This window comes from Crassostrea angulata, chromosome 10 (assembly GCF_025612915.1).
Source record: "Crassostrea angulata isolate pt1a10 chromosome 10, ASM2561291v2, whole genome shotgun sequence".
In the NCBI taxonomy this organism is placed as follows: domain Eukaryota; kingdom Metazoa; phylum Mollusca; class Bivalvia; order Ostreida; family Ostreidae; genus Magallana; species Magallana angulata.
The window spans coordinates 13,215,838-13,229,019 of NC_069120.1; the positions used below are offsets into that span (position 1 = coordinate 13,215,838).

A 13,182-nucleotide genomic window follows, 5' to 3' on the forward strand; every position below is an offset into this window, starting at 1 on the left:
GGAGAACCCCCCCAAAAAAATTATAAAATAAAAGGTGAGATCAAAACATGAGCTCAGAGAAGAACTGAGAATTTTACGTGTGGTGAGCAATGTGTGGGCGTTTTTCTGTGAGGAAACTATAGTAGCTGTTGATCTACTTGCGTGTAGTCCTCTACACTCTCCCCTGTCCTACTGCATGGCTACAGCTCTGTCGCTGCTACCTCTCCTCAGCCTGACTCCGTTACTCTGCCTGACTATTATCTCTGGCCCTTGTGTTTGATGTCTATGTTCTCTTGCAGCACCGCCCTTTCTCCATCAACATAGTACTCCACCTCTGCCCCAGGCTCGGGCGAGGCCACCGCTACCGCCCTATAATGTTGTCATGCAAAATTCACCAGGTGAGATAAGTGTGTCGTGTATAGATTAATACCACTGTTATTTGGACTGTACTAAAGAGCTCTAACTAGAGAGATCAAATTCATTCAGATCATTCATAGAAATCATTTACTCGCATGTCCATTTCACCTGGATGTGGTATTGATTCAAAAGTCCCCCTTGCACAAAAAAGAGGAAAAAATCTCCATGGAAAAAAAAGAGATTAAATAAAGAGAGAGTGTTTCAATATCGCATGTAAACTCCATGTCCATCCCACACAATACTTAGTGAATTCTGCACTTCATCTATGCTTGTATTAATATATGGCTGTTAGTTGCTTACTCTACATTCTAACACATTAGAAAACAGAACCAAGACCCAACTTTATCTTCATCAAAAAAAGACATCAGGAAAGTTACTCCCGACCATTATTTTAAATGTTTTGAAAATAAAGTTGGGTCAGTAGTGTAAACTCTGGACTTTTCATCAATATTTTCAGTGAATGATTCTCTTTTTCTGTCTTACTATATTGTTTTCCCTTATAATGAAGATGCATATAATGTTACTCATAATTTTGAATGAAATAATGAAGATACATGTAAGTCTCATAAAATACCAGAAAAATGTAATCTTTACTCTAGGCATGAACTGATATTCTGTAAATATTATAAGATTTCTTGCTTGAGATTCTCTGTTATGGAATCATGAATGCTCTGTCAAAAGTTATTTTATCCTTCTGCATTCCTCAACAGCCTATAGCCATATTATCCATCAAACGTACACTAAAGTTCGTCGGCCACCCCTGCCTGATTACCAATCTGCTACCCAAATGGCCCAACTAGCTCGCCAGAAGCATTATTGGCAGATGGAACGATCTCATTCACATGAAGGGGTTGTAGGATACTGCAATGGGCAGGCACCTTATTACCGAGTCTCTGATGATGGTAGGTCTCCACACTCCTCCCCTTCAATCTCCCCCCAACCTTAGGTTGCTAAATGTTTGTCAACCAGAACAAGGGAATCAAGTTAGGATCTCCAGAAAATCGATATTAATATTAGCGAGGTCACACAGTGTTTTCTTTGAAATCATTTGTTAACAAACATTTGCTTGCCCTCCCCTTGGTTTTTTTTTTTTTTTTTTTGGTAACATGTGACTGTTTTCTGTTGTTCTCAATGTTTTGTTTGGAGTAGTGCCCCTTTGTTCCGTATCACATTGTAGCATGAACTGTTTTGAAGTTTCACTACAAAGTTGAAGAGTTACGTTTCAATTCTAACATCAACACCTATCTCATATGACCACTGTATTTAGAATAAATTTACTTATTTCACATAATTTGTAAACAAAATTTCTGATGTATACCCATATATTTACAACTGTATATATAAGTATTTGATATTATACATATTCAGAAATAATCACATTACATCATTACAGATAAATCCCATATAATGGAAAGTCTTTAAATCAGAACACAATATTCTTGTATCTTCAATACACATACTCAGGTAACCACAATTGTCCTGATAAATGTTTTCAGATTTTGGACTATGTAAGTGTGTTTGAAGTAAAATCTTACTGTTATATTGCACTGATTTTTTTCCTGTTATTTTTTTGCAGAAGAAGAGGAACAGGTGTCTGCAGTGTGAATAGACTCTCTGTCGTCATTACGTAAAAGCTGTTCTTGGACCAAGGCAGGGTCTACAACATCCCAGTGTCAGCTAACCCTGACAGGGAGGGCGGGTCATGTTCTGTTTAACAACAGAAATGGACATGGGGCCCCCAGCTGTTTTGAAGTGCAATTCTTCCTGCTCATCTGTGATAGTCAAAAAAACAAACCTATAATCCTCTCTTATGTTGGGGAGAATGTAAGTGCAAGAAATCTTCTTGTGCATATTCATGTGCAATTTGACAAAACCTAGGACATGCTATGCATGCATATTAGTCACAGTATTAACTAGACGAGGATCTGATAATGTGTCTACCTGATCTGAAATCATACAACCTTGTGTGTGGTGATATGTGTCGCTGTGTTCAGAGGAGAGACTTCTGCCGAGGATGGTACTTCCTACATACATTGATAGTGCTATTACCATGATCATATTTTGTCACGTGCCATCACAGAAAATCATGTAGAGCTTCCTTATTTTTCAAGGAAAAGGACTCCAGAAATTCATAGATGTATTTCTATATACCAAAGATTCAAGTCGTCATTTTACTCATTTTGTTCAGAAATGGCAAGAACCATATTTTATTACAACTGTTATAATCATCATTTTTTTAAAACAAAAATCATCCTTGTTTAATTTATTAGATATATAAAGTTTTATATACTGTACATCTATATGTTTACTTACCTGTATCTTTGAGAGGACATTTTATCTACTGTATATGAGGCATGATGAAATCCAGGTGACTTACTCAAGCAAGAGGAGATAACTCTTCACATAGGTCTTCAAGAACCAAAGAAACTTGGGTTTATATATGGAATAGAGATCTTGGAAATTATCTTACAATTCTGCATATAAGATTTCAACAGAATAATAGATTATTAACAGTAATATAAACAGAATATGAAAACATTAATTTGAAATTACATCCAATAAAAGCAACTTTCTAAATGTTATACACCATTTAAGGTTCATCAAGAGGGATATTATTGCATAATGTTAAAAAAAAGTCATTGCACTTTACATTAAAATTAATGCAAGGCAAATATATGATGGTATGCAAAGTTTAAATTCAAAGTAAAAGGGAAAATTATTTAAGTTATATTTTTTCAGTCTGAGGTGAAATTTATGTAACTGTAATATCTGAATGTGTATTTTCTTCTTTTGAGGCCAGGCAGGTCTTTTCTATGATTGGTTTATTTCATTACCGTAGTATCAGATGGGTTTTTAGCTAATGAAGAAAATTATTTTTTTATATCCTGAAATTCAGTTTACCCACAAATTTGATACTAACATGAAAGGAAATCAGAAAATAAATAATTGAATTGTTATGCCATGCCATTTGATAACTTCTAAATTTCTAGTTCACCTAATATTGTTTGATACCTCTATCCACTGAGTTTATAAGATATGGATGGACTTTGCTTTCTTTTGAAGGTTTTGTCATAAGAAACTCTTCTGTAATATACTAAGTTCACTTAATGACAGAGTAATAGGTATTTCCAGTATTATGTATTTTTAGCAGCTATAAGTCTTGAACACTGCCAAATCATTGCCAACAGAATAGAGTGTCATGGTGCCTATATTGTAAAAGACATTCTATTTTTTTTACTCTCTTTGAAGATCTAAGATTCCATTTAATGAAAGTTTGGTTTTGAATGTTACACAAATACAGGTAGTTTTTTTCCCCATTTTTGACCGCACGTTTTAGTAAAATACTGGTCCATGTATTAGTTTAATTGATTACATGAAGACTGAAACAGCAGAAATTCCAATAAGCAATAGATTGTTAATTAACAAAAATAGATTTAACTGTGTGAGTAAGTGGAAATGTGTAATGCTCATTAATTAGTAATTTTATTTACTGTATGGTTTTAGGGATAAAAGGAATCATTTTTAATCTGGATTTTTTTCATATTTTGGAACACTGGAAATGACACGTGATCTGAAAACTTTTATTTGTTCAACTTGCTGATGTACAGTAAATAAGTATTACAACGAAGTCACAAAATAATACAGTTTATCATGCATCTGTATATAATTTTTCTTATTACCAGGAAAAATAAAATAAAATGTAAAACAATACATATGTGCAATTTGTTTGTTGTAGAAGATGATCCCAGCCTATTTATAAGAAAAATGGGCAAGACAATATTGTCTAACTACATTATAACAAAATATGCTCTTAACAGCCATTGTTTTGTAATAAAATGGTTCAGTACCACAGAAAGACATACTGCATGTGTTGTAAAGCTCTTTATAATTTTCAAAATTATAGCCAGTAGTCATAGTGAGAGATTAATGGTTTTTTGGTTAAAATTACATACACTTGGAAGTGATCAATATACACATACATGTATTCAAAATTCGAGTTAATTGTTCTCACCAGGACAGAGAAGTCGGCTATGAAAAATCCTAAAATAGCAGTTGTTTGAATATATTGGTGAAGACAAAACAGTAAATGTTTAATTAACGCATATTAGGTTCAACAAATAAAATGATCGCAGTTTGAAACAACTTCTTGCTGATAATACATGAATCTCCATATAAAATTTGAGTTGCAATGTAAACCTCTTCCAGACAGTATTGAAAAGAGATAATTAGCGCCCCGCAAGGATTTGCGGGTGCCCTATAGTAATCACTCTGTCCGTCCGTCCTTCTGTCCGTCCGTCTGTCACTCTTCCGTCCACAAATTTTCTGTTTTTTTCTAATAACTTTTTTTATGGTAGCCCAATCAAGTTCAAATTTGGTATGGTAGTTCAGTAGACAGAAATACATATTTTGATGCTAAGTGTGGTTCTCTATGTCTTTTGGTTTGGAGCTGGGGTGGTGGGGTAGATTCCTTAACTATGCATAAGAATGAATGGGCAAAGAGAGATAACTTCTGAGAATTTTACCATTGTATACTTGGAAGGCCGTGCAATATTTGTCCTTTGGGATTAATTAACCTTCCACAGGAAGAAAATCCTAAGCTTTATCTGTCACATTGAGATTAATTACTGCACTGCCTGTGTCTGCAAAGGAACTTTGTTTTGAAGTTAAGGTCAATTTTGAATGATGTGTAGTATTGTGTACATTCTTTGAAATATGGATTTAAAATATAATATTCATACTTTATTTTGGTTAAAATGCCGTACACAATGATTTATGATAATTTTATTGAATTCTAAAATCAAGATATATATTAAGATATCCTTTTTCACTATTTTATTTTTTAATTATTTATTTTATTTTTTTCTGCCTTAATGCTGTTATTTTAACAGGTAATCAGATAATAACCACATTCTGTCATTTCTGAAAAAAAAATCTTATTGTAAATTTAGAAGAAAAGGATGAGAGAGCTGAACAATTAACCCCCTGGGATTAATTGTATCTTGCCTGCTGCAGAAAATTTAGAGGCTTATCTCTATCTGTCATATGAAGATTAATGAACACCTTTGTATGCAACTGATGTTTGTTTTGAAGTTGAGGTCAACCCTGGGTGATACAATGTATTTGCATTCACTGAAGGCTTGCATTTTATAAAACACCTGTTCAAATCTTTTTTAAATGCACATTTTATTTAGGTTTTTTTTTATAAGACATGAGGTTATCCCTGTTTTATGCAGATACAAGGTTACCATTTAGAGTTTTTGGACATTCAGGAATTATCTTGAAATTTTAAAAATACAGTTGTTACTTATAATTTTCAATTTTTTTTTTAAATGTAATCAAATTAAACTCTCATTCCATGAGCTGCACCCTTATATTTTTACCCCTCAGTTTAACACTTTAATTGTTGGATGAAAATCATATCCAACTACAAATCATGAGATCCTATATATTGCAGTTCTTTACATCTTATGCCGGGCATTTATTTTTCATCATTGTTAATATAAAGAGGATGGATTCAAAGTTTTTTTCACTTCTCTATATTAATTGTCATAGCGGGGCCCTTCCTGGCAGGTCAGTTTTCTAGTTAGAGATAGTTTTTTATTTCCAAATTCTGGGCCCTTTTGGGCATACAAAGGCACATGTAAAGAAAAACAAAGAAAAGAAAAAATAAAATAAATAATTATTTAAAGAAATTTAACAACACCTACACACTAACAGAGAGAGAAGGTTTCTACATGTAATTGATAGTTTATATTAACATAAAAGATGAGTCTATAATAGTCTCAGTTGAACAAGAGGATTTTCTCAGCTGAAAACAACTATAAATGTAGCTTGCAAAAATTTCAATAACATCATCACATTCATTAGACATTAGCCAGATAAACTTATCTTTATTACATATATTTTTAAAAAAAAAAATTAAATGAACTAAACTGTCTAGAAATTTCTTTTCTTTTGTTTTTGTTTTTGTTTTTGTTTTCTTTTTTTTCACGAAATAAGGAAATTAGGAGGAACCATCTTGAAAGGTTAAAAGATCAACTAAAAACTATTGAAGATTGTTTGGTGATGCCAAATTTTCAGAGAAGTATACAGTATGAAGTGAAATTTCAAAACTACATATTATATTATTTTTTGTTTACTAAAATAGGTTGAAAATCAACATTTATTAAAATACCCAAACAGTTGCATTTCTCTGTTGATTTGTATAATTATTACCGTTGATATAAAAACGCTTCAGATATTACCCGACTAAACTACGAACGAGATGATATACAAGAAACGACAAAAACTAGAACGAGCTAACAACACTCCATAGTGAGGAAATTCGAAATCGAAATGGAAGTTGCGAAGCGGAGAAGAAGAAAAAACAGAAAAACAAAGCAGTTTCTTGTATTCAACGAAGAGGATCGAGCGTAAGTATCATTATGATTTAAATATTTTTGTAAAATATTTTTTCGTAAGTTGGAGGATTAGTCACATGCGCTTGCACAAGTAGTTGAATGATACAGTATGCAGGTATGCAAGTGTCTGAGCATGCCGAGTGGACTGTGTTGTTTGTTGAAATTATTTATCATTTACGAAAATGTTTAGTTAGGGTCCCCGGCAAATAATATCTTTCTATGAAGAAAAAAGCAAAGCTCGGATAAATATCAATGTAATAGATTGGAAGTTTTTGTCACACTAATTTTATTATGAATGAACATTATTTATCAATGAGACTATTTTTAATGGCGGTCAGTCATCTATAGATGCAAAAGGTGTCCCCATATGGCCTATAGAAAAAGAGAGTATTTTAAAAATTAAGCATAGATAACATAAGTACAATTTTATGAAAATTTTAAATAGTTGTTACAGTCTTTGTTTTATAATCGAGAACAAAGATTTCTGTATGGTTTGTTTCATCATTAAATTTATTTTGACACAGTGACTCTAACATTTGTAATGTATATAAGCCCATTCTATGGATATAGACTGGTTACACTGAATGCTTGGTGAGATAGTGACATTGACTTTGATTCAGAAAAAGAGCAAGTTCTGGTCCAGAATTCAATTGCTAGTCAATATAAATTATAATGTCTGCTCTGGTCAATGTCCAGACAAAGATTGTCAAACTTGGCGGTAAAACACATTAAGCAAAATATACAAACCAACCAAATTCAGCCTGACACAAACAACCAATAAAAACCAAGATCACAAATATCCACTGACCAACTCATGATCAAGAACTGTCCTTTGGGTATGAATTAAAAGAAATGGTGGATCTAACTTTTTTTTATGTATAATTTTTAGATGTATTAATTACGATAACTTTATTAATTCATTTTTATACTCTTACATAGTGAATACTTAACCGGATTCCGAAAAAGAAAGAAACAGCGACAACAACATGCCAAAGACGAAAGAGAAAAAAAGCTGAAAGAAGACAGAAAAGCCCTCAAACAGCAGGTACTCATTGAATTTGATTGGTACGGTCACATTAAGAGTCCATTATAACAAAGGATCAATCTCTGTTTTTACTCATACTTGCCTAAAAAATCAAACCTCATTGCCACTGTTTAAAATGTCCTTTATAAGGCCATTCTGAAATAACTGTTAATTAAAAAGAGTAACTATCACACAATTGTGACTCCTGATTAAAAATACATGATGGAAACAGAATTTCAATTTCAAATGATAAAACTGCAAAGGTTCTTGATAAAACCATATGGGATCCTCCCGTACCCAAAGATTGGCGGGGTAGTGATCTATGATAATTTTGGAAAGTTGGATTTCATGCATCTTTATACTACTGTAAATCCCTTATTTTATGTGAGTACCGGTACTTAATTCCACTATTCCGCTGTTTTGTATCAAATCGCCAGAATATAAAATCGTGATTACCATATTTTTGTTATAATTTCCTACAGCTCAAAACTATCTGCAAAATAAAAGCGAGATTCTAAAATTCGCAAGGATTGCCTCTCGTGATTTTACACAGAAATTAATTCCGCGTGTTTAATTAGGAATCTACAGTATAGTGTTGTCACGATGATCGATTTGAAGTTTCATAATTGAATATACATGTAATTGGTTTATTACATTAATACTACATGTATACCTTTCGTTTTCTTTATTATTCTGTATTGAATAAAATGAAAACTGTGGCAGACTGGGTTTTTTTTAATCTCAAAAGATATGTAACATTTTAATTGATAACAATACAGCATATATCTTAAAAGCTTTAAAAAGTAATTGCAAATAGCTTATAGGCCTATATTTTAATTGAAACCGTAACATAACATTTAGTGCCCCATTTTGATGAATTTTAAATTAATACAATTTGTTACTGATTTGATTATTGGGCGATCATCAGTTGGTAAGAGTCAACCAATTCTGTTGATTAATGAAATTCAATCATGATTTTCAGCAGATTCGACAACACTACTTTATACCTATCAAATTAGCTTTGAGATAGAAATAAAAAGAAAATAATTCGATCCCTGCACTGTCAGACACAAACTTGTGGGTTCAGACAGTGTGCTAAATATTGCACTTGCTCAGAATCATTTTATCATACACTTGAGATATTTTTAAAGTATGTGCAGTTATTCCATGTCTGTTTACAGAGAAAAGACTTGCTGTTGAAAAGTCAGAGATTCACTGGGAGGAAGAAGAAGGTGGCAGCTTTGGACGACATTGATGAGGTTGAGACCTCTGTGATGGACCTCCCCTCACACACGGTCACTGTGTCCGATATTTCCGAGATAGATCTGGCCGGTCATGGGGGGTTACGGCTAGGTGTTAATAAGGTAAATAGAACCACCTTCCTCTAAAAGGCAGTAATTAGTCAGGTTAGTTAAAGGGGCAAATAAAGCCATAACTCTTATATTTCCATTATATTCATGTTTAATATCCCTAATAAATGTACATTTAAGGCATAATTATATCTGATGTAATCAAACTTCAGTATTATAAATAGTTGAATTTACTGGTATTTCAGTGAAGTTGCAAAATTAGTCACATGTCAAACTACATTACCGGAAGAAATAAGCAAAAATCAGTTTTTAATAATCAAGGCCACAACAATATAATTTCTTGTTCATCGAACATCCATTGAAAAAAGGTACGAGCGGGCGAGCGATAGAAGATTAAAATTATTATTTCTTGTAGCCAAAATTTTTAGGTGGTACCTAAATAAATTAGTGCGGACGGTTAGATTTTTTTTTACTTGTTTATGATTTATACATCAAAACTATTTAAAATGCGAAAAATAGAGTGGAAATAGAACAGAAAACAGCGCAGAATTTCCTGGATGCAGGAAATTAATAATGATATTAATTGTATAGTTTTATTTTAATATGAGGGCACGGGGTCCGACGAACAAGAAATTATATTGGTGTGGCCCAATTATAACCCAAAAAAATGAATTTGGTTTTGTCTTGTCTGTCTTTATATATGAGTTTGTTTTCAGATTGATGATGATGAAGAGAGTGATGAAAACAATAAGGAAAACCCAAGTGATGAGCATCTGAAAAAATCATTAAAGAAACTCAAGAAAAGGTATCTGTTAAGATTTTATACAAAGATAAATAGAGTAAATGTTTTGATCAAAGATTGAATATTACTGGAAACTCTTTCTGTAATTGAAGAATCAAGAATTGAACTGTCTTTAAGTGTTTGAGTTGGTCAATATTTTTATGTAGAAAATGTCACCAAAGAACCCCAATCCAGAAACATTTATTTTTTTATAACTTACAAGTACACATATATTTGAACTGACAAAACAAACATTCAACATTGGAAAACCTGGTATTTATGAATAACAGGTCAAACATGTGATAAGACAATGCTTGGGTATATTTTTTGTGCTCTTTGTACATCTATTTAGCAAGCTAATTGGGCAGAGATGAAGTTGATAATACTGTATACAGAGGTTTTTTTTGCCCCCTGTAATTTTTTCCCTGCTACATTTGCAAACAGTTTTGCCCCGCTTTGAATTCACCCAGACACAGTTGTGTTTAAAGGGAGATATTATGAGACATTGGAATTCGTCCAGTCTAAATTCGCCCATTGACAACAAGGGCAAAAGGGACAAAAATAAAACAGGGGTGAATATTTCTTGGTATACAGTATCAAAATAAGGAGAGAAAAAAAATAAGTAGTCATTGTAATTATCCAGTATCTTTTTTTCGAGTCACTGAAACAACTTTTAAATGCTTTATTTGCAGACAAGGTGCAATAGATTCACGAATGAATCCCTCAAAGAAAACAAGATTTCAAAAGACTCATCCAAAACAGTATGACAAAAAATCTCTGAAGAAAAGGAAGGAAAAAATCTCTCACAACAGAAAACCAAAGAAGAAAATAAAAGCTAGGAATTAGACACTTTGTTTCATGTTATTTTTAAACCAGAAGAAATGTTCCCCACAGAAAGGTCGTTCATGTACATGTACCAGTATTTCTTGCACTGGTCTAAGTACAAAATACATCTATAAGGATTTATTTTCTCCATTGTGATTTATTGTGAATAGCTTCGAATTCTTTCTGGTGACCAATTTGTCAGCCATTAGTTTTTACCTTAAAGTTGTATAAGATAAACTTGCAAGGACAGTGTGAATATATTCTATCAAAATTTTTATTTTACACTGTAACTGAGCTAACATCATGCAAATATACATATGAGTGAGCAATCCTACAAATGTAAGCAGATGTTTTGAAACAGTTGTAAAATCCAGTTTAAAAAATATTGTATACCTTTGCTTTTTGAAAGGTTCTACAAATAAAAGCAAAGAGTTTTTGAGAAAGAAGATGGCATGATAAGATAGCGCAAATGCCCATTCAGTTTAGTCGTGAAATACCGGTACAATTTTGAATTTATTTTCTCCAATGAAATTAATTCAAATATTTTATATAATAAGTTTGCAAAAGCACAATTTTTAATTATATTCAGTTTTTAATATATTTACCAAATGAAAAGAAAAATATATTGCCTTAAATTTTTGTGGTATCGAACCCACAACATTAAAACCCTAGTTGTGTAAGGTTAGCATATGTCTGGTGCTCTAACCACTGAGCCATTTCAGACACAATAAAGTAGGCTGTTTTAATACCATGTGTGACTTAGGCCACACATTTTTGAACTTCTATTATTTTTTCAAAACGTTCAATTGTTGGGATACAAAATGATGTTTAATATATAGTAGGTCATCTCTCCATGTTTTTGTTGATTGTAATCGTTTTGTTTCCCATAAAACCTTAGACTATGAGAAAAATATGGAGCACAGACCCACTCTATGAAAGAAAAGGTCTTGAAGTTCTAAAAATGACACTTTTTGGATGTTTTGATATTATACACCTGTTTTAGTCAATTTCCGAGTGTTGAGCATTTCCAAGTATTGAGCATATTTATAGGTTAAAAATCGGTGATATTTTAAACATATATTGTTTTGAATAATTTTTTAAAAATCAGATTTATTGATGTTTTAATTTTTCATTATCTAATCCGTTCGTGTATGGGCATTTTACACGCCTTATCCACCCATCTTCTTAGGTACTACTATAACTAGCTTTCCTCAGATATTTCTCAGATTTTTTTTTTTTTACATGTAATCAAATCTTTTGTTGTTTGATAATTGCATTGTAATCTATACTTATCTGGTATGTAACCAACATTTTGAAATTATTCAAACTTGGTATGAAACATCCTAGAGTAAATTATTTTCAAGGACAAGGATTTCTGAACTGAATATCAGTTAAAATTCAATTATACCTTACGGACATCATCAAGCATGTATTGAAATTGTAAGCAAGTACTCTGGTGCTGGCATTTTGTAGTTTATTTGCAAAATGCCTTGATTTATAAGTATAGATTATTATGGAAAAACAAAAAAGAAGGTGGGTGGTTTAAAATTCCTCTACAAGAACTACAGGTTTAGAGATGACAGACTCTTGTCTTTGAGATAGAATGGACCCCGTATTTTAATAATAACATGTTTTATTTCATACATTAATACTCTATGGGATAAAATTACCATCTTACTAAGAAGACAACTTTATCAGCAGAAACAAGTGGCGGTGTTGTAGACGATGTATTGAAGTTTTGTCACATAATATATTGTCAATTTTATTGAAAAGATTATCCGAAAACTTAATTAATGGGGCCATAGGAGAGAATCAGAATTCAACATTTCACAGTTTATGAAAAAAATCAAAAGTGCTGCTCAACAAGAAATAATGCTACAATTTTCACCTTTCAAATCGAACCATATTCATTAATATATACTGGTAGAACTATTTTAACAAGACATTGGACTTTCAGTAGGATGTAACTATCTTTTACTTGCGTCAAAACAAGTTAAAAACGACGCTGGTTTCAAGTGAAATATACACAGATTGTGTAATCTAGACAATTCTTGTTGATATCAAAGAGCCACAGCCGAGTGGCTATCAATGAAATTGACAGACTTACGTCACATTGCCGTTTGAGACACTACCCAAAGTCTAAGCTCTTGTTAAAATGGTTCTAAATATATTTTAAGAGTTCGATACACCTGTACTTTTAAGTAGTCAATTATCTCAATGAGAGTGAACTGTTTATTGAAAGAAACATTGTTCCATAAAGATGTAAAGAGACTGTCAACAAAATTCAAACCCCACGGTGAAAATATACGGTAAAATGACACAAAGGCATACAGAAAGGGGTTTGTGAACTTTTTTCAGGAGTGCGTAATATATAAAGTTGAGACACATTTGTTTGATGTTTTCGAATTCATTTGAAATAATTACGCTCAGTTTGATCAAGACTGG

At 32.2% G+C, this 13,182-nt stretch overlaps 2 protein-coding genes across 20 annotated transcripts in view; both read left to right on the forward strand.

The window, feature by feature from the left end:
* LOC128166890 (rap guanine nucleotide exchange factor 2-like) overlaps window positions 1-4,107 on the forward strand; it is a 41,731-nt gene extending 37,624 nt beyond the window's left edge. For 15 of the 19 annotated variants that reach the window (XM_052832335.1, XM_052832334.1, XM_052832342.1 and 12 more), the window contains 3 exons: window positions 279-377; window positions 1,107-1,298; window positions 1,973-4,107. In XM_052832335.1, coding sequence (XP_052688295.1) covers window positions 279-377; window positions 1,107-1,298; window positions 1,973-2,001 — 320 coding nt within the window. In that variant the 3' untranslated portion in view covers window positions 2,002-4,107. The remainder of the gene's footprint in view (window positions 1-278; window positions 378-1,106; window positions 1,299-1,972) is intronic. The other 4 variants (XM_052832325.1, XM_052832330.1, XM_052832329.1 and 1 more) reach the window with 4 other exon arrangements.
* The window catches only part of LOC128166891 (guanylate cyclase 32E-like), a 43,082-nt gene continuing 32,227 nt past the window's right edge, over window positions 2,328-13,182 (forward strand). Inside the window, exons 1-4 of the mRNA XM_052832344.1 lie at window positions 2,328-2,413; window positions 7,737-7,842; window positions 9,003-9,185; window positions 9,848-9,936. Coding sequence (XP_052688304.1) covers window positions 2,328-2,413; window positions 7,737-7,842; window positions 9,003-9,185; window positions 9,848-9,936 — 464 coding nt within the window. The remainder of the gene's footprint in view (window positions 2,414-7,736; window positions 7,843-9,002; window positions 9,186-9,847; window positions 9,937-13,182) is intronic.